This window comes from Ictidomys tridecemlineatus, chromosome 8 (assembly GCF_052094955.1).
Source record: "Ictidomys tridecemlineatus isolate mIctTri1 chromosome 8, mIctTri1.hap1, whole genome shotgun sequence".
In the NCBI taxonomy this organism is placed as follows: Eukaryota; Metazoa; Chordata; class Mammalia; order Rodentia; family Sciuridae; genus Ictidomys; species Ictidomys tridecemlineatus.
Genome location: NC_135484.1, coordinates 115907482 through 115930164, shown reverse-complemented (window position 1 = coordinate 115930164; position 22683 = coordinate 115907482). Strand labels below are relative to the sequence as shown.

Genomic DNA, 22683 nt, shown 5'->3' with positions numbered 1-22683 from the left:
CACATAAAAATAAATAAAAATAAAGATCACACACACACACAAAAAAAGGAGCTCCAAGAAAAGAGAAAAAAATCAGACACAGTGGAGTGAATCTGTAATCCCGGCGTCTCGGGAGACTGAAACAGGAGGATCAAAAGTTCAAAGCCAGTATCAGTGGGCTAGAGATATGGCTCAGTGATGGAGTGCTTTTCCTGTCTGGTATGCTTGAGGCCCTGGGTTCGATTCCCAGCACACACACACACACACACACACACACACACACACACACAAAAAGACCCTGTTTCAAAAAATAAAAATGGCTGGAGATGTGTCTCAGTAGTCAAGCACCTCAGTATAAAAAAAAGAAAAAAAAAAGAAAGAAAAGGAAAAAAAAAGGGGGGGCTGGGGATGTGGCTCAAGCAGTAGCGCGCTCGCCTGGCATGCGTGCGTCCCGGGTTCGATCCTCAGCACCACATACCAACAAAGATGTTGTGTCCGCCGAGAACTAAAAAATAAATATTAAAAATTCTCTCTCTCTCTCCTCTCTCTCTCTTAAAAAAAAAAAAAAGAAAAGAAAAAAAAAGTGGCGGAGGAATTTTGCAGTGGTGAAGTGCACACAAGTTCAATCCCCAGAGTCAAGAAGAGGAAGGAGGAGGAGGAGGAGGAAAAAGAAAACTAAGGTTAGGAAATCAAAGAAATTTCCAAGAGAATGAAATGTCCACATTGAAGGAGCTCACCAAAGTTGAACACAACAGTATATGAAAATACATACTGAGTGCATCACTGTCAAATTTCAGAACACTAGAGACACAAAGTTACCATAAGTTTCCATAAAAGGGAAGAAAACAGGATTTATTCAAAGATAACAAAGTATCAGAAGTTACCACACTGCAGCATTATCGCTGAAATACAAATGACAAAGGATCATACCACCTTGAAAAGTCTTGAGAAAAATATTTTCAGCCTTAAAATTGCTACCCAGTCAAACCCTGGGAGAGCAACCAAGTATCAGGTTAAGATTTAAACAAAAAAAAAAAAAAGAAAAGAAAAAAGAAAAATCAGAATGCAAAAGACTCAAATTTTACCTCCTCTGCACTGTCAGGAAGTTTAAAAAAACAAAAAATGGGGTCCAAGGAGTTGAATGAAATTCCCAGAGTGAGAGGTACACAGCAGACTTAAGCTCAACCAATAGAGAGCAGAGCAGGTCAACTGCACTAGAAAAGACTTCAGAAAGAAACAGCTGATCAAATGTCTAAAATGTCTAAACTTATTGAGAAGAAATTACAAAGCTGGAAGGAATTTAAGGATACCTGAGTTTTTAAAAAAAATCTATTCGGGCTGGGGATGTGGCTCAAGCGGTAGTGCGCTCGCCTGTTGTGCATGAGGCCCAGGTTCGATCCTCAGCACCACATACAAAGAAAGATGTTGTGTCCGCCGAAAACTAAAAAATAAATATTAAAATTCTCTCTCTCTTAAAAAAAAAAGAAATTAAAAAAATTTTTAAAAAATCTATTCAATTGAGCAAATCAAATATCAAGACAAGTATTTCACTCAGGGTAGCATAAAAATGTGCAGGAAAGGAAAAGTAATTCAAATACCCTGGTGGCTCAAGTGATGATGAGCATCTAATAGTTGTAACAAGATAACTACTGAACACTGTTTTAGCCAAATTATAAAAAACTAAAATGAAGAACAGAAGATGAAGTAAATGGAAACTAACAATTACTGTGTGCTAGGCATAGTTCCAAACCTTAACGCATTAATTTAACTAATCCTCAGATTAAAAACATTCTCTTTATGTATCTTCCTTTAAAAATACTGTTTTGTTGTTTGATATGGGGGTCTCCCTATGTTGGCCTCCAACTCTTGAGCTCAAGCAATCCTCCCTCAACACAGCCTCCCAAGTAAATGGCACCACAGTACTGGTTCCTTTAAAAAATAATTTAAAATTAGGGGCTGAGGTTGTGGCTCAGTGGTAGAGAGCATGCCTAGCACAGAGAAGCCCTGGGTTCGATCCTCAGAACCACATAAAAATAAATAAAATAAAGGTATTGTGTCCAACTACAACTAAAAAATAAATATTAAAAAAATAATTTAAAATTAAATTAAAAAGCTGACTGTTGCCCTGAAAAACCAAACATGCACAACAATGCAACAGAAAAAACACACAAAAACAAGTTCAAACATATATACACATACACACATATACATAAGCCTTTGATATAGGATAAAAGACAGCATTTCAAATCATTGGGGAAGTGTAAATTTTTCAATAAATAGAAGAAATGACTAATCATCTAAAAAATACAGACCTACCTCATTTCTGAATAAATATTAGCTATTATAAAACATTTACAGGTAAATGATTATGATTATATAATTATAAAACACCGGTGAATGTTTATATAACAACTGGGTGTCGGAAGGATTTCTAAGCATGAAATCAAAAGCAGAAATCAAAAAGGGAGACTAATGGATTCAACATCATACAAATTTACACAAAAAAGTGCCACAGAGTATAAAACAAAAACATTATAAACCAAGCTAGATGACAAGCTAGAGTCAGACAGGAAGAATAACTTCTAATGTTCTAGAGCACAAAAGGATAACCATGGTTGACAACAGTTACTTTCTTTTTTAAATGTGGTACTGGGGATCAAACCCAGCACTTCACACAAGCTAAGCACACACTCTATTATCAAGCTATGTGCCTGGTCCTAACAGAATATTTCAAATAGCTAGTAGAGGATTTAAAATGTATCCAATACAAAGAAATAATACATGTCTACAGTGATAGACGTGCCAATTACCCTGATCTGTGTACACATGGTATAGATGTATTGAAATGTCACACTTACCCCACAATTATTATGTGTCAATTTTAAAACATATATATATATATATATATATGTAAATATATAAAATTCTAGTGCTAGATACAGAATCCAGGGCCTCATGCATGACAACTGAAATGTTCTACCCTTGAACTATACATCCAGCCCCTATTATATTTTTAAATAGGGTGGGAGGAGACAAACTATGGAGTAAAAGCAGACATTTAAAATTATTTTTCTTAATAGGCATACAGCTTACACATATCAACGAAGAAAAGAATATCCAATAGAGTGGAGAAGAAAACACAGAAATAAGTCACAGAAAAATATAAGCCAATAAAGACATAGAAGAATATATAATCTCATTCCCAATTAAGACAAAACCAATTAAAATAAGTACACATTTAATCCATCAGACCAACAATAATGTAAAGACATAAATGGAATGCTGCCTATATAGTACACTGTGAAGTTAAAAAAGTAAGTCTGAGGGCTGGAGCTATAGCTCAGTGGCAGAGAAGATTGCATAGCATGTGTAAGGCACTGGTTCCATCTTTTTTTTTTTTTTTTAAGTTGTAGATGGACACAATATCACAATATCTTTATTTTTATTTGCTTATTTTTATGTGGTGCTAAGGATTGAACCCAGGGCCTCATGCAAGGCAAGCACTCTACCACTGAGCTACAATCCCAGCCCCTGGGTTCGATCTTTAGCAGCACATAAAAATAAATAAAATAAAAGCATTCTATCTATCTATAACTACAAAAAAAAAAAAAAAAAGCAAGTTTGGGCTGGGGATACAGTTCAGTTGGCAGAGTGCCTGCATGCACAAGGCCCTGGCTTCAATCCTCAGCAAAACACACACACACACAAACACACACACAAAAAAAGCAAGTTTGAGAACAGTAGATATATGATCCTATTTGTATGGAATAGGATCATATATCATTTTTTAACTATGGGAAGTGAAAACCAGTGGTACACACCTGTAATTCCCATGTATCATGAGGCTGAGGCAGGAGGATTGCAAATTTAAAGCCAGCATCAACAACTTAGCAGGGCCCTACACAACTTATTAAGATCCTGTCTCAAAATAAAAAATAAAAGAAGGGCTAGGGATGTAGATCAGTGGTTAAACACCACTAAGTTCAATCCCTGGTACCAAAAACTTAACACTAAAATTAAAAGGGCTGGGTAAATGTATGGAACTGGATACTATCATACTAAGTGAAATCCCCCCACCAAAAAAACCCAAAGGCCAACCATTCTTTGTGATATACAGATGCTAACACACAATCAGAGAGTAAATGGGAAGAATAGAAGCTCACTGAATTAGACTCAGGGGAATGAAGGGAAAGAAGGGGAGATGGGAATAAGAAAGACAGCAGAATGAATCAGACATACCTTTCCTATGTTCATATAGGAATAGATGACCAGTTTAACTCCACAACATGTACAATCATAAGTATGGGAAGTTATACTCCATGTATATATGATATGTCAAAATATATTCTCTACTGTCATATATAACTAAAAAGAACAAATAAAAATTAAGAGGTCTGGGGGGGGAGGTTGTGGCTCAACAGTAGAGTGCTCACCTAGCACAGGCGAGGCCCTGGGTTCAATCCTCAGCACCACATAAAAATAAATAAATTAGGGCTGGGGTTGTGGCTCAGAGGTAGAACATTCGCCTAGCATGCATGAGGCACTGGGTTTGATCCTCAGCACCACATAAAGTAAAATAAAGACATTGTGTCCATCTATAACTAAAAAATAAATAATTTTAAAATTAATTAATTAATTAATTAAAGATATTGTATCCAACTACAACAAAAAATATATGTTTTTTAAAAGGGGGGGCCTGGGATTGTGGCTCAGTAATAGAGCACTTGCCTAGCATGTATGAGGCACTGGGTTCAATTCTCAGCACCACATAAAAATAAATAAAGGTTCATCCACAACTAAAAAAAAAATACACACACACACACACACACACACACACACACACACAATAAAATTAAAGAGCTGGGGATGTGGGTTGGTGGTTAAGCACCCCTGGATTCAATCCCCAGTACACAAAAAAACATTTTTAAAATAAAGTATGGAAAATAGGAGAAGATCTTTATACATGAGATGGTACACCAACAGAGCATGCTCTTTCAGTTGGAAAAACCTTGACAACTGAAGTAGATGATAGATTTGAAATAGCCTGGCCTCAAGTCCATACTGAAAAACATACTAGGCTGATAATGTAGTTCAGTGATGAACTTGACTAGCATACACTAGACTGTAGGCTGGATCCAAAGTGCCACACACACACACACACAAAAATCACAGTTTGCTTTTAATGCATTACAAAAGAGAAAATTTCCATCAAGGCACAATGACAGACACAATGACTCCTAGAAGCTCAAAAAAATTTTTTAAAAAAGGGCTGGGGATTATGTAGCTCAATGGCAAAGTGCCCCTGGATTCAACCCCCAGTATCAAAAATGAGAGAAAAACAAAAATTTCCAAGTAAACAATGAAAATTTTCAAGTAAACAATGAAGCCTAAAGACATCTGTTTATTCCAACTTCTAACTATCAATACAAAGGACAGTTCTTTTTCACCAAAAGGTGAAAAGAGGGACTTAAATCTGAACGGAGAAAGGAAGAAAATAGAATGATAACTTCTAATTAACATGCACAAAGACTCAGGTATCTCACTGATCAAATACATGCCCACAAAGGCACAAAAACAACAGAATAATGGCTATCTCTAGAGTTGGATAAGAGGGGACGCAGGCATTTATGTACCATCTAAACTTTTCATGAGACATATATTACTGCCAGGTGTGGTGTTGCGCACCTACAATCCCAAGCACTTGCTCGAGCTTAAGGCAAGAGAATCACAAGTTCAAGGCCAGCTGGGCAACAGCCATAAAAAAAAATTTAAAAGTACCAGAGGAGATATCTCAGTGGTTAAGCACCCCTGGGTATATCCTCAGTTCTGTGAAATAGATTGTTTTAAAAAATGAAAATAAAAAAAAAAAAAAGATTACATATCCAAATGGAATTTTAAAAAGGTTAGACACAAATAGTAAATTTGAAATATAGGGACAAAGTATAACTGACAAATATCCCTTTTCTTTTCTTTTTTTTTTTCCCCCTTTGTACCAGGGATTGAACCTGGGGCGCTTAACCACTGAGCTATATCCCCAGTCCTTTTTATTTTGAGGGCTGGGGATTATGGAACTAATTTGCTCAGTCCTAAATTGCTTAGGCTGATCTCAAACTTGCCATCCTCCTGCCTCAGCTTCCCAAGGCACTAGGATTACAGGTGTGTACCACCATGCCCCACCATTTCTCAATCCCCAGAACCATCAACAACAACAAAAAATAAAAATACATTTTTAAAGTGACCAACCCCCCCCAAAAAAAAATAAAAAGATTTAAAGGTAATTTTAAAATATGAAAAGGCTGGAGGTATAGTACAATGGTAAAGCAGACCCAAGGCCCTGGATTTGATCTCCAGCATGGGGAGAGGGGAAGCATTAAAATATGCAGAATAATATTCAGTAATAAAAAATGAACTTCTGTATATGATATGTGGTATAATATAAAAACAATGCTAAGGCAGAGAAACCAGACACAAAAAGACTACATGCTACATGTTTATTTTTATATGAACTATCCAGAAAAGGCAAATCTATGAAAAACAAAAACAGAATTATGAGGTTTGTTGTATAGCTCAGTGGTGGAGTTAAGTGCTTAGCAGATATAAGGCTCTGGGTTCCATCTCCTATGTTGCCCAAAAAAACCAAACCAACCCCCCCACACACAAAAAAATAACCACAAAAAAAAAAAAGATAAAAAAAAGAAACGAAACCACCAGAATGGTGGCTCCCTGGGGCAGGGAAAGTGGGGACTGATCAAACTGGCACAAAGAAGTGACAAAAATGTTCTAAAATTGGATAGCAAAGATATCTGCATAACTCCACGATTTTACTAATTCAAATTATTCTCCCTCCCTGACTTCTCCTATTTTGTTTTAGACACCAAAAGGTAAAGAAATTTAAAGGTAGTTTTAAAATGGGAAATAGCCCAATGCTACAGCACTTGTCTAGCATATGCAAGACCCTGGGTTCAATCCCCTGTACCCCAGGTTTCACACGTTAGCAAGTCCTCTACTACTGAGCTACATCCCAACCAAAGCTGTAATAATGGAAATTAAAAGCCACTATCTATCTAGCTGAGGTTTGCTTTAAAATACTATTCTTCTGGTGGAAAAAAAGGTGGAAAAGGGACAAAACATTAATGATTATAAAATCTATCTGGTAGGATACACAGAGTTCATTATATTTTTTCCACAATAAAAACTTAATAAATTAGAACACAGTGGTGTAAACCTGTAATTCCAGCAACTCAGGAGGCTAAGGCAGGAGGATTCCAAATTAGAGACTAATCTCAGTAACCTAGCAAGGCTCTAAGGACTTAGCAAGACCCTGTCTCAAAAAAAATTTCTTTTTTAAAGGACTGGGGATGTGGTTTAGTGGTTAAGAATCTGGGGTTCAATCCCTGTTATCAAAAAAAAAAATGTTGTAAGTACCATCAAACACATACATAAAACTTCACCTACTTCACCTTTTACTTATCAGACTAAATCTACCTGGCAAAAATAAAAATAAGAGCCAGGTGCGATGGCGCATTCCTGCAACCTCGCAGGATGAGGCAGGAGGATTGCAAGTTCAAAGCCAGCTTCAGCAAAAGTGAGGCACTAAGCAACTCAGTGAGACCCTGTCACTAAATAGAATACAAAATAAGGCTGGGGGCGCTAGGGTTGTGGTTCAGTGGTAGAGAGCTCGCCTAGCACGTGCAAGGCACTTAGTTCGATCCTCAGCACCACATAAAAATAAATATATAAAATGAAGGTATTGTGGGCTGGGGTTGTGGTTCAGTGGTAAAGCTCTTGCCTAGCATGTGTGAGGCACTGGTTCGATTCTCAGCACCGTATGTAAATAAATAAAGGTCCATAAACAACTAAATACATAAATATATTTTTAAAAAAGAAGGTATTGTATATCCAACTACAACTAAAAAAAAAATATTAAAAAAAAATAGGGCTGAGGACGTGGCTCAGTGATTGAGTGCCCCTGAGTTTCAGTCCCCAGCACCCCAAATAAATAAATAAAAACAAATAAAAATGTTAAAAAAATGAAATTCTCAAAAAGCAGGCTTGACACTGTCTCACGGAGGCAATCTAGAAATGTTACAAAATTCCTTAAAAAAAAAGAAAAAAGAGCATACCTTTGATCTGCCAATTCCACTTCTAAGAATTTGTCCTAAATAAACATATGTCATATGTTACAACAAAAAAAAAGAATTACGAGCTGGGTGCAGAAATGCACATCTCTGACCCCAGCTATACACAAAGCCTATGCAGGAAAATGTCAAATTCAAGGCCAGCCTGAACAACCTAACATGTCTTGAAATAAAATAGGTTGGGGGTGGGGAAGGGGGAGGGTAACCTAGTCAGTAGTAGAGCACCCCTGGATTCAATCCCCAGTACTGCAAAAAAAAAAAAAAAAGGATTGAGAGAGGTGAAATAATTAAGCATGGAGATAGTTGTTATAGCAAAAAACAAATCAACTCAATAAAGATAAATGACTGCTTAAAAACAAATTAAAGAATGTTCAAATAATAAAATACAGTTGTCCCTAGGGGATGTTTTTAGGACCCTCTACACATACCAACATTTAAAGATACCATTACAGAAAATAGCATAGTATTTACAAATAATCTATACTCATCCTCTAGTATACTTTAAATCATTTTCTATTATAATATCAAGGTAAATGTATGTATAGTCATTAAGCTGTATAGTGTAGGTACCCCCCCCAAAAAAATTTGTACGTATTCAGTACAAACACATCACTACAGGCCCAACTACATTCTGACCCAAGGTTGAATGAATTCTTAGAAGCTGAGACCACAAATACCGAAAACTGGGCTGGGGATGTGGCTCAAGCGGTAGCACGCTCGCCTGGCATGCGTGCAGCCCGGGTTCAATCCTCAGCACCACATACAAAGATGTTGTGTCTGCCGAAAACTGAAAAATAAATATTAAAAAAAAAAAAAAAAACAAATACAGAAAACTGCCTGTACTGGGAGCCATGAAAAAGGGACTTGGAGAAATAGCTACAGTGCACTTAAGTGAAAAGTAGGCCATTAAAGCAATATGCATTATATGATTGATTTTAATCTAAAACATATAAATTATATGCCTATGAATATCTATATGTATGGACATATATATAGTAATGAATATGTAAATATGAATATCTATATATATGCACATATATATAGTAATATTACAAGTAATTTTATTGTCTTTCTTAGACATTTCTGAATTGATGGATTTTTATATCCATCTTTATTACTTTAATAATCAGGGAAGAGAAAAAAATGTTCATTTTGGAAAATGGCAAACCTCTTTATGTAAAATGGACAAAGGGCAAATTCAGCCAATGCATGAAATACAATGGGCTTTGAGCACATGAAAGTACTCACTGGAAATGACAAAATACAAATTAAAACAAGATAACATTTTTAAACTATGAAGTAGAAAAAATTTAATTACAATATGCTGCACGGATGAGGTATCAAAGAAACAATCACTCATTATAGTTGTGGCAGAAATACAAATGAGTCCAGTCTCTGTGGGGAAAACAATTTGGCAATTAAGTATTAAGAGCATTAAAAGCCATGTTTATCTTTAGCCCAGAAATCCTTAGCTCAGTAATTGAATTCTAGGAATGAATCCTAAGGAAATAAGTATGTGAGCAAAGATTTAGCTCCAAGAATATTCAATATTCAATTTATATTGATAAAAAAATTGAAAACAACTTATATATCCAATAAAAAGGGATATTTTGTAGTTGTAGATGGACAGAATGCCTTTATTTTATTTGTCTATTTTTTTAATATTTATTTTTTAGTTATACACAAATACCTTTATTTTTATTATGTGATGCTGAGGATTGAATCCAGTGCCTCACATGTGCTAGACGAGCGCTCTGCCACTGAGCTACAGCCCCAGCCCATAAAAAGGGATTATTAAATTATCCAATTTCATATGATGCAATACTATGAAGTCTTTAAGGGTAAAAGTGCAGAACCATATTTACTAAGTACAGAATGGAAGGCTGGGGTTGTGGCTCAGTGGTAGAGTGCTTGCTTGCCTGGCACGTGCGAGGCACTGGATTCAATCCTCAGCATCCCATTAAAATAAACAAATAAAAGTAGTATGTCCATGTACAACTAAAAATATTTTTAAAAAAAAGAAGGAAAAGAAGAAAGAAAGGAATGGATTCAGCTTAGTACAGCATATGCTTATCAGCATATGTGAAGCCATCACTTCAACCTCCAGCACCAAAAAAAGAAAAAGGAGAAATGACCATAAGAGATTAAATGAAGACAGATTACAGCATGTGCACTGGAAATATATTAAAGTATATGTACTGTATTACAGTGCCCCCCTCCAAGACTCTCACCTCCCCTCAGAACCTTGGAATGTTGCCTTATTTGGTAATAGGGTCTTTGCAGATGTAATCAGTTAAGATAAGGTCACACTAGATTAGAGTAGGCCCCCAAATTTGAATGGTGTCCTCATGAGGAGGAGATTTGGGAGACTATGAAGAAGGCCAAGTGAACACTGAGGCAGAGGCCCAAATGATGCAGCTACAAGCCAAGGAAGGCCAAAGATTGGTATGAGCCACAGAAAACAAAGACAAATAAAGGAAGAATCCTTCGCTAGAACATCAAAAGGAAAAATAAATAATAAAGAATTTCAAGGCTGGGGATATAGGTCAGTTGGTAGAGTGCATGCTTTTTTTGCATGCTCAAGGCCATGGGTTCAAACCCCAGCATCACATAAAAATACATACATAAGGTATTATATATTATATATATATATATATTATGTCCATCTACTAAAAAAAAAAAAAATTTCAAAGGGAACATAGCCCTGCTAAAACCTTAATTTGTAACATTTTGTCTCCAAAAGTGTAAGAGAACCAACATATTTCTGTTGTTTCAAGCCACCCTGTTTGTTACATGCTATGGCAGCCCTGGGATACTCATACAGGAGCATAGGCAGATTCTGGTCCCATACTGTTTATTATGTTTGAATCCCATTTCCACCCATGTGACCAGGTTAAGTTATCTAAATACTCTGAGCCTCTTTTGACCTCTTCTGAAAAATGAGGATAATAGTAGTTCCTAGAACTACTGCAGGCATTAAATTACATATTAAACACAAATTACTTAAAATAATACCTAGAATATAGTAAATACTCCACTTCTGAAAGCTAACACAGGTACACAAGCACAAACACAACGCAGTATTAGATGGATATAACACTAAAAGGTTAACATTTTTTGTATCTGGGTCCTGTGAGTATGGCTTTTGCTTTCTTTTTGCTTATCAGTTGTTTCTAACATCTGCAATGAACATAAATTATTTATGTCACAATAGATAATTCAAAATAATGAATTATAATTTCTAAAAAATAAAGCAGTGATTATGGTCAGTTATATGCAAACCCCATCCTCCTATCAGTTCTCTAAAGAACCTGTTTTCAAAGTACTTGGGTGTGGGAAGTAAAAAATAAAATTTTCTTTAGTAAATAAATGTGACCAGAAAGCACTTTTAAAGCACTTTGCACAGCAATCAATCATAATGGCTGTAACTTTAACAGGCTGTGAGTCACAGACTTCAATTGAAGCACAGTAATTCAAGTATGAACCCTCAGAACCCTCAGAAACTTGTTGTAGACCCAAGGCTTACAACACTGGAGGTAAGCATAATTACATATTAATTTTTAAAAGTGAGTCTTTTAAAATTCAGTAGAACCGAGTCTCTGAATTTGGTAATAAATTTCTCCGTTCCTAAGACATATATAAATTTTGACAAATCATTAGGACATCACTTATAAAATCAATTACTCTTCCAATTTAAGAAAAGTACATTTCTTTTAATTGCATAGACGATTTACTAAGAGTTAAACCTCTTCAGTGAGTTTTAGTTTTATTGAATTTGGAGTCCCTAAAATGATCAACTGATAAATTGCATTCTCTGACAATAAATACTACATAAATAAATTCAGATGAGCTCACTACTCGGTAGTTAGTTCTTAACACAAGAAAATCGAGTTTTAATAAAATCATATGTAATTACAGGATGGTAGTCTCTTGCTTAATACAGAGGAGAAATTTTAATATACTAGAAAGGACCAAAGGACACTATCACATTAATTTAAAAAATACGTGTGTGTTGGGCTTATGGTTCAGTGGTAGAGCACTTGCCTGGCATGCACGAGGCACTGGGTTTAATTCTCAACATTACTTATAAACAAATAAAGAACCACTAACAACTAACTAACAACTAAAAAAGTATATTTAAAAAAGGAGAAGAATTCTTTAAAAAAAAAAAAAGTGTGTGTGTGTGTGTGTGTGCGTGAATAGCTAAGTGTGGTGGTACACAACTATAAACCCAGCAACTTGGAAAGCCAAGATAGGAGGATCACAAGTTAGAGGCCATTCTCAGCAACTCAGCGAGACCCTCTCTCAAAATAAAATAAAATAAATAAATGTATACATACTTTAAAAAAAAAAGGCTGGGGGTACAGATCAGTGATTAAGCATCCTTTAATTCAATTCTCAGTACCAAATAAAACAAAATTCTATAAACAGCCTATAAAGGGGTTATAATTTATAGTTCTGCTTTCTTTCAACAGCTCTAGACTTCAATCATTCCATAAAAATTATGCTTTTTCTTCCATCTACCTTCATGTACTACACTTGTTTACGGATCTTTACTCAACACCTAGTATGTATAAGGCATTGCCTAAGATGCTCAGGGACAAAGGCTGTTGGGGGGCATTGTCCTTGAGAGTGGGTGTGTGTATATGATAAGTATTATTTTAAAAACAATTAAGAAAAGTGTGGAATTCAGAGAAGAGATCACTATTAAGAAGAGTCATCAGTAGGCCAATTCCAGAGAACAGAATTTCATAAGAAAGACACGGGGCTGGGGATGTGGCTCAAGCCATAGCGAGCTCGAGTGCGGCCTGGGTTCGATCCTCAGCACCACATACAAACAAAGATGTTGTAGCCGCCAAAAACTAAAAAATATTAAAAATTCTCTCTCTAAAAAAAAAAAAAAATCTCTATCTGGTAAGCAACAGGCACTGTTAAGGGATTCGGAGAAAAGACAGGCTTAGATCAAAGTTGTGATTTAGAAAGATGTATGTGGTATGTCCACAAAATGAACTGGAACAAAGAAAGTTAGGTACAGAAAACCAATTGGAGCCTATGCCTATGTTACCCTGTTAAACTGGTAACATAACCTGCAAACTTAAAGTTGTGGCTGAAGGAATGGAAGAGACAAGTTAAGAAGTGCACTGCTAAACCCAGGTGCAAATGAACTAAACTGAAAATATTGGGGATATCAAGGAAAGAAAAGGCCTTGGAGATAACAGTTCAAATATAATGTCTGGAACACAGGAGCTATTAACAGAACAGGGGAAAGTCAGAAACAAAAGCTGGTTCAAGCAGAGGAAAAGGACAAATCGGTCTTTTAAACACATTTAACTTTTGGGGGGTGCCAATAAAATATCCCTAAGTTTTATTATTCCCCACCAGAAAACTCTGCACCCATTTTTGGTCCAACTTTTAGTAACAGGCCAAAGAGAATACAGTATATATTTAATACAAGTAAAGGATAAACATACTGCAGAAATCACATTCCAGAGTATAAACATGACCAAAATTAAGCTCCATAAAATAAAGTTGGTGCCCATCTCACACCACAGCAAAAAAATTAACTCAAAATGGAGTGATGACCGAAATGTAAGAATTAAAACCATACAACTCTTAGAAGAAAACACTGGGTAAATCTTCACGATCTTGGGTTTAGCAATGAATTCTCAAGATATGACACCTAAAACACAAGCAATGAAAAAAAATGGCATGGATCTCATCAATAAAAAAAAAATCTGTGTATCAAAGGCTAGTATCAAAGAAGTGAAAAGACAACATACAGAATGGGGGAAAATATTTGCAAATCACGTATCTGGTAAGAATTCCAGAATATGAAGACCACACAACTCAACAACAAAAAGACAAACTCAATTTAAAAATGGGCAAAGAATTTGGATATTTCCCAAAGAAATACACAAATGGCCAAAAAAGCACATAAAAGATGTTCAATACCATTAGTAATTAGGGAAATGAGAACCAAACTCATAATGAGGCATCATTTCACATTCACTCAAACAGCTGTAATTTTTTATAAAAGTAAGTACTGGTAAGGTTATGGAGAAGTTGGGACAGACTCTGCTGCACTGCTTGTGGAAATGCAAAAATCATTCAGCTACTGTGCTTTTGTTTTGGGGGTTTATTTTTTTGTGGTACTGAAGATTGAACGCAGGGCACTGCACCTGCTAGACTAGCACTCTACTACTGAGCTACATCCACAACCTTTGGAAACCATTTTGGAAGATACTCAAAAACACAGAATGACTTATGACCCTGCAATTCCACTCCAAGGTATACATCCCAAACTACAAACAAGTACTCAAATACAAGTACATACATATTCAAAGCAGCAACTGTTCCTTCCTGGTTTCACTCAGGAAATCTAACTACAATTCCATTAATTCTAATCCAGCCATTTCAAAATTTAACTTCTAAGAAAGCAATATGTCCATAGCAGGCACACAATCTTTGTGAATCCTGATCCTATTTGATTCGATCCACTCCTATCTGTTATGAAATTTTACTCAGTAAACTGAAAATTAACATATGAAATGTTTTCTCATTATCCTGAAACTTTTCTCTGACAGATTCGGGTATGTAGGTTTCCTATAACACTATCTGCTAGTGATCCATACAAAACATATTTGTTTAAATACTGTCTGGTTGTCAAGTTTGTGCTGTAATGTATTAGATGAATTTGGGGTGGGAATAAGAAGATGGGAGGTGGTAAAGAAGCCCCATCTGCCTGTCCTGGCTAAAATGATGATTAATCCTGACTTATGCTTGGAAAGGCAAATACTTCAGTAACAGCACTGTTAAAAAAGACTTTCTACAGGACAGTGATATACTTGTCATTGTGTTCCTTTAAAACTAAAATAAGCCAGTCCCAGTGATGAACACCTGTAATCAGCTTGGGAAGTTGAAACAGGAGGACTGCAAATTCAAGGCCAGCTTGGGCAACTTAGCAAGACCTTGTCTCAAAATGAAAAGGGAGGCTGAGGCAGGAGGATGGCAAGTTAGAGACCAGCCTCAGAAAGTTAGCAAGACCCCATTTCAAAATAAAAAATAAAAAGGAGTGGGGACATAGCTCAGTGCTAAAGCACCCCTGGGTTCAATCCCCAATACCAAAAAATATATTTTTTTTTAAGAGAGAGTGAGAGGGGAGAGGGAGGGAGGGAGGGAGAGGGAGAGAGGGAGAGAGGGAGAGAGGGAGAGAGAGAGAGAGAGAGAGAGAGAGAGAGAGAGAGAGAGAGAGAGAGAATTTTTAATATTTATTTTTTAGTTCTTGGCGGACACAACATCTTTGTTGGTATGTGGTGCTGAGGATCTAACCCGGGCCGCACGCATGCCAGGCGAGCGTGCTACCGCTTGAGCCACATCCCCAGCCCCCCAAAAAATATTATGATTATTAATAAAATAAAAAGGGCTGGGAATGTAATCCAGTGGAGTGCCCTTATATTTAATCCCAGCACTGCAAAAAAACAAAAACAGCTAAAAGGACTTTGTGCTCTATTTATAAACTTTTCTTTTTGCTACTGGGGATCGAACCCAGGGGCACTTCACCACTGAACTACATCCCCAGCCCTTTTTATTATTTATTTTGAGACAGGATCTCACTAAGTTGCTGAGGGCCTGGCTAAGTTGCTAAGGTTGGTCGCAAATTTAGGATCCTCCTGTCTCAGCCTCTTGAGTCACGGGAATTACAGGCATGCACCACTGACCTGGCATAAAACTATCTCATATTAAATCAAGAGTCTCAAATTGTATGTACCAGTTAAAGAAGTAGAAAATAAGAATATCCAAAAGCAGTAACTCTCAATTTTAAAAATTTAACAGAGGATTAACACTCTATCTTTGTGATGCAACCTTCCATACTCTCTTCCTAAAACTACTATGTAGAATACTTTTTTAGGGCCTCAGGGGCACTAGAGATTTAACTCAGGCATTCATCATGCCAAGCATGCACCGTACCAATGAATGTACCCCTAGTCCCACACATTTTTAAAGGAGACTAATATTGTATCAAGTTTTATTTCCATTACAAGGGAACTTTTCCTTAGATTAACCAAAGAACAGAAATTCACTAAACTGGGTATGGTGGCACACACCTGTAATCCCAGTGTCTCAGAAGGCTGAGGCCAGAGAATCACAAGTCCAAGGCAAGTCTGAGCAACTCAATTTAGTGAAGCCCTAAACAACTCAGTTAAATAAAAAATAAAATAAAAATAAAAAACAAAAAGGGCTGGGAATATAGCTCAGTGGTAAAGTACCCTAGGGTCCAATCTCTGGTACTCCCTATCCCCCCAATGGCAAAGAAAAGAACTGCCTGAGGCACGGTGAGACCACACCTGAGGTACTAGTGAATTTCACCTTTATGGTCTGATTTATTGCATCACTTTGCGGTTATAGCTTTATCTAGCAGGGTGCCTTTGATAATGTTGAGTGTATCCGCAGGACATTATTTTACAAAAATGTTTTCCCCAAGTTATTTTTCTAGAAAACATGTTCCATCCATGGTATATAGTGTAATGTTCGAAAACATGCAAGGCTCCTTGAGGATACCTGGAGGCAACCTAGAATTTGCAACACCCAACTGCACAGTACTAGCTTAAAGAACAGGAGAAAGAGAGAAATTGCCTACATGTTATTAATTTATCTACAGCTACTACAGTTATATTTAGAAATAAGTTTGGGGGACTGGGGATGTGGCTCAAGCGGTAGCACACTTGCCTGGCATGCGTGCAGCCCGGGTTCGATCCGCACCACAACATACAAACAAAGATGTTGTGTCCGCCGAAAACTAAAAAAATTCTCTCTCTCTCTCTCTCAAAAAAAAAAAAAAGGAAAGAAAGAAAGAAAGAAGTTCAGGAGGCTGGGATTGTGGCTCAGTGGCAGAATGCTCCCCTACCATGCATGAGGCACTGGGTTTGATCCTCAGCACCATATAGAAATAAAGGTATGTGATGGTTATTATTATCCAAAGTACATGTATGAAGACATGAATTGATGTGAATATACTATGTATACAACCAGAGATATGAAAAATTGTGCTCTCTGTATGTAATAAGAATTGTAATGCATTCCACTGTTATATATAAATTAAAAATAAGTAAATAAAGGTATTGTATCCAACTACAACTAAAACAAAATATTTAAAAAAAGAAAGAAGTTCAATATTAACTCCTACACTAATATCCTCTAAAAATCTAGAACTATCATTTGCCCCTACAATAAGGACTGACTTAATTTGAACACATACACAATAGAGACAAATGCCTTTGAGGGCCAAGTAAGTTTAAAATTTTATGTGACATGGAACTGCAATTTAAAATTGCCTATAATGGTAAAGTTTTGTTATGTATATTTTACAAATTTTTAAAATCATTTGAAATTTGTCTCCAAATCCTGATTTTCCCTGAAAACACACACACACACACACACACACACACACACACACACACACACACGCCGATTTGACTACATTAAAGAACATGAATCCATTAAATTGAACATTTTTTAAAAAATACTTTTAGCTGGAGATGGACACGATACTTTATTTACATGTGGTGCTAAGGATGGAACCCAGTGCTAGGCAAGCACTATACCACTGAACCACAACTCCAGCACCTAAACTGAACATATTTAAATTTTAAGTAGTTGAAAACTTTTAGTGATGTGAATTAAAAGCTTTAAGGAAGGTGTTTATTGATATTTTCCATATCCAAGAAGGACATAGGCAAATGAAAAAAAAAAAACTGCAGCAAAGGAGATTTAGTTCTGACATTATTCTAACTAGAAAAGTAATTAAATTCTATAATAAGATATCACACAGATCTATACCCTTTAGTAATACAATAGGATAACTACCTTGAAAGGGTTAGATGCAACTTGTAGGAAAAATTCTAATAAACTGGGGTAGGGGTTGTGGCTCAGTGGCAGAGTGCTTGCCTAGCACATGTGAGGCACTGGGTTTGATTCTCAGCACCACATAAAAAAATATACAAAGGTGTTATGTCCATCTACAACTATAAAATAGTTTTAAAAAATTCAAGGGGCTGGGGTTGTGGCTCAGTGATAGAGCACTTGCCTAGCATGTGTGAGGCCCTGGGTTCAATTCTCAGCACCGGATATAAATAAATGAATAAAATAGAGTTTCATCAACATCTAAAAAAATATTTTTAAAAAATTCGAATAAACTATAGAGAGTCTCTATAAAGCCGGCTTCCAGTTTTAGAATTCCGGGTTCTTTATCCCAAGCCCACAGTGTCTGCAAGAAATTTTACCTATAAAAAGTTACACTAAGGGCTGTGGCTGGGGCTCAGGGGTAGTGCACTTGCCTGGCATGTGTGAGGCACTGGGTTCGATTCTCAGCACTACATATAAATAAATAAAGGTCTATCAACAACTAAAAAATATATGTTTAAAAAAAAGTTATACTAATCTACAAGTCATTTCAGTTTGGCTTTTGTATACCACTGTTAGTCTGCCCCACACATCTACTGCCTTGGGAACTGAAAATTGACCATCTCTATTATGAAACAGTTGCACCAATTTCCAGCAATATCACTGGCCTCAAAATATAAACACTACAAATGAAAAGAATACTTGGTTCTAAATTAAACAAATAGAAATACCTACACGACTTTGTCAACCTTAGCCAATAATTTTTGTGTTAACAGGGAAGATAATTTTCAGATCCAAAGCATTCAATTTTTTCAAAAATGACAAAAAAATAATTTTTACTCTTGGGAAAAAAGAGCATAATCTTTCAAATTTGAGCTCCGTTTTGGAAGACTCCTGTTCATTTTAAAACAATGATCTTGGACTGGGGTTGTAACTCAGTGGTAGCATGTTTGCCTGATACAAGTGAGACACTGGTTTCAATCCTCAGCACCACATAAAAATAAATAGACAAGCAAAGGTATTGTGTCAGTCTACAACTAAAAAAAATAAAAAGTAATTTAAAAAATGATCTTTAACAGTGATCAGACAAGTGAATAATTATTTATAACCCAAAAACCGGCATTTATAAAGTCACAGGGAAGTTAATCATCACCAATTCAACAGGTAACCACTACAGCACAGCAAGCTGAGTGATTCTTCCCAACCTGTATTAGGGCTATCTGGACAGTTGTTAGACATTAAATGACGCATTCAAGCAACACAATTCTAGGCTCCAGATATTTACTTCAGTAGCACATACACATATTTTGATCAAGTATGCATGCATATCTGTATTATAATGGGTGTTTGTTTAAACAAATCTGTCAAGATGAATTTACAAAAGTCAACACAGGAATAAAAGTATAATACTGGGGCTGGGATTGTGGCTCAGCTGTAGAGCACTCGTCTAGCACATGTGAGGCCTTGGGTTCAATCCTCAGCACCACATAAAAATAAATAAACAAAATAACGGTATTGTGTCCAACTACTTCTAAAAAATAAATATTCAAAAAAAATTTTTTAAGTATAATACTGGATTATGGAGCTAACAAGCTCTCCTAAGAAAGAAAACAAAGACAGCCTTCCTAATTTCATAAAGAACATTCTTTCTACAGCCAAAAACTAAGGTAATGTGGCTCAAAGTTGAATTATCTCTTCATTGCCTGGATTCCTAAAAGGCCACTGACTTCCAACTGCTTTCAAATCGGAACACAGAATGAGAGGATTTACCTCAGTGTTAGACTACTTGCCTAGAACGCTTAAGGCCCTGGGTTGGATACCCAGCAATGCCAAAAAATAACACTAAGAAAACATTTTTTAATGGCTCACACCTTACTTCAGAAAGGTATCTTTGTGTTTACACAGAGATAAATGTCATCAATATACACATGACTTCAAGTCTTTGAGCTTAATCTTTTTTTATTTAAAGACTCAAAAGAATTTTTACAGCCCAACTGTTTTTATTTTCTTTTCCATACCACGGCCTTACCTATCTCCTCACTTTTCACAACACCTAAAAACAATCATATATTAAATATACACACCTCAAGCACATAAAATTCATTACACTAGTTTTGTAGCTATAATAATTGTACTAACAAACACTTTAAAGAACTAAAAACTTATTAGGGCAGCATTTAGATGGTTCAATTCACCAGGGGGGTGGGGAGATAAATCAATCCTTCCCTACTCAACAGGCAGCTACAGTATGCCAAGTTTTCTATACTAAACTAGTGTAACAAGGAAGAAAGTATGATTTTACTTCTAAATTTCACCAGAGTAATAGCTCTTCTCAGTGTGTTCAATAACCCTAACAATCTCTACTTAAACATTATAGGTTGGATGTCAGAAATCTATAGTAAACTACATTCCCTACCTGAGATCATCTGGCCATAAAAGACATAAATAGAGATGACAAATACTTATTTATTTAATTCTAAAGCCTATCTCCTGAATTCATTGGAAGCCTCAAAGAGTTTTCTAAACATCAAGAAACTCAGTCCCACTCTTGCTATGGCTGGCTTTAAACAATGATAAAATAACAACCCACTGAAGATGCAAGAAAATAAAAATTTACACATCACCTTTGGTTTGGCCACAGCTAGAAAGGATCCCATTTACAAATGAGCATCATCCAGAGTAGGTGAGGAGTGGGATAAAAACCATCGTTCAGCCCTCTTTTCTGGCACTGACTGAGGCATTCGTTGGAAGTGAAAATAAAGGGGAGTTTGGTTGTGCAAGTGAAGCCAAGAGAAACAAGATTCCACATGTCAGGAGACTGAATGCCCCACACAGAGCAAAGGGCACTCACCCCGTTGCTTTTGGCCCAAAGAAAGATTAGTTGCTTCACCTGAAAGCCTCTCAAAGGAAGTCTAATTGTGTCCACTCCCTCCCTCACCCTGAGTGAACTCAACAACCCCTACTCACAGAACAGGGGGGAAGCTTTGCTTATCAAAAATAGCAAGTGCTGCTTCCAAAGCCAAGAAACACTCCTTTACTGAGATAGTCTTCTGCCCCAATTCAGTCTTCTACAACCTAACTACAAGCCAAAAATACTTGGTTCCCAGCCTACCTAAACTTCTCCATTTTCTCAAAGGTCTATCAACCCCGCTTTCTTTCAAATAAGCTCTTCTCCACTCTCCGTATTCTGGAGGCCTTTCTCAAAATTCCCTTTGCGCAGGGCTCCAGTTCCTTCAGAAAGTTCCTTCTCCCAGGATCATCTCCTTTCTCCCACTTTTCCTAAGGTTCTGCCCAGATGCCGTCCCGGGTTTAACACTCCGGGCTCCTCTATTTGTAGATTCACTACCAGATCCCACTCTTCCCTGACACAACTCTTCGGAAAGTCATCTCTCCCACCAAAATAATTTATTTCCCCAAAATATTTTTTCCCTTCTCTCTCCTCGGATAGAGACAGACCTACATACAATTATCTATTCTCAACTCCTAACTCCCAACTCTCTTCCGTCTCCCAGGTTCGTCCACAATATTTAACAAGCCTCCCTAGAGTTTCCCCCCTAATTCTCGGCCTCAGCCCCTAACTTCAACTACAGTCTTTTATCCCACTTTCCAGATCCAGATTTTCTGTGCTTTTTACTCTCAGCCAGCACCACAAGCCTTCCCTCCCAGGGCTACCCACTTATGCGTCTATGGCCAAACCTTTTTCCCTCTTCCACCTTCCTCGGGCCCTAATTCTCCGCAGAACCTAGTGAACAACCCACCCCGCGCCATCTCCTCGGCCTCCCCGCAGCCTCCGTGGCCCCTAACTCTCCTTTAGCTCCGCTCACCCCCTAATTTCACCCCATGCCCCCCGGGGCTCCCCGACTCGCTCTCCCCGCCCGGAGAAAGAGGTCCACCTCACTGCTCGCCCGGCCCGCCCTGCCGCCAGGCTCGAGTGTCCCTTCCCTTCCCTCGGGGCCCCGAGGCCGCTGCCAGCGATGGCGCGGCGGGGCCGGCTCACCAGTTGGTCATGTCCAGGAAGAAGGCGCAGCCGGCCGGGTTGAGCTGGAAGCCAAGCAGCCGCTGGAACTCGGAGATGAGCACGTCCTTGTCGGTGGTGCCCAAACAGCTGAACTTCTGCATCAGCTCCGGGTCCAGATCCACGTCCATGCCCTCCATGGCGGGGGCCGGACACCCGCTTCCCCGCCTCCTCACTACCGAGCAGCCGCCGCGCCGCCAGGCCCGGGAACCGGGAGGGGGCCCGTTGCTAGCCGGCGCCGCGACCCCGCTCCTCTGAGGTAGGCCCCGGGCCTCTCACCGCCTCATAGGGGTAAACTCACTCAGCCACTCACACTCCGGCTCCCCCCCCTCCCACCCCCCCCAACGCCGCCACCTCCGCCGCTACCGCCTCTCGCTTCTCCGCCGCCTCCGCCTCCTCCCGCGCCGCGCCCACTGCGCACGCGCCGCCCTTAGGCCCCGCCCCTTCCTTTCCTGAAGGACCACCCCTCAGTGGCGTCACAACCCCGTGACGTCTCCCGCGTGACCTCACCGCGGCGGAGCGAGGGGGCGGGAAGGGGGAAGGAGGAAAGGGCTAGCCGGGAGGCGAGGGTCGGCTCTAGGCCCAACCTCCTCCTCGCCGCGTCCCCACCCTCAAGGGGCGGAGTAAACGCCCAGGCTTGTGGGGAGGAGC

The 22683-nt window shown here is 38.0% G+C and overlaps 1 protein-coding gene across 4 annotated transcripts in view; it reads right to left on the bottom strand.

The window, feature by feature from the left end:
• The window catches only part of Ilrun (inflammation and lipid regulator with UBA-like and NBR1-like domains), an 87720-nt gene extending 65348 nt beyond the window's left edge, over positions 1–22372 (bottom strand). For 2 of the 4 annotated variants that reach the window (XM_078020173.1, XM_040282498.2), the window contains exon 1: positions 22015–22372. In XM_078020173.1, coding sequence (XP_077876299.1) covers positions 22015–22172 — 158 coding nt within the window. In that variant the 5' untranslated portion in view covers positions 22173–22372. The remainder of the gene's footprint in view (positions 1–22014) is intronic. The other 2 variants (XM_005318786.4, XM_005318788.5) reach the window with 1 other exon arrangement.
• Between the last annotated feature and the right edge of the window lie 311 nt (positions 22373–22683).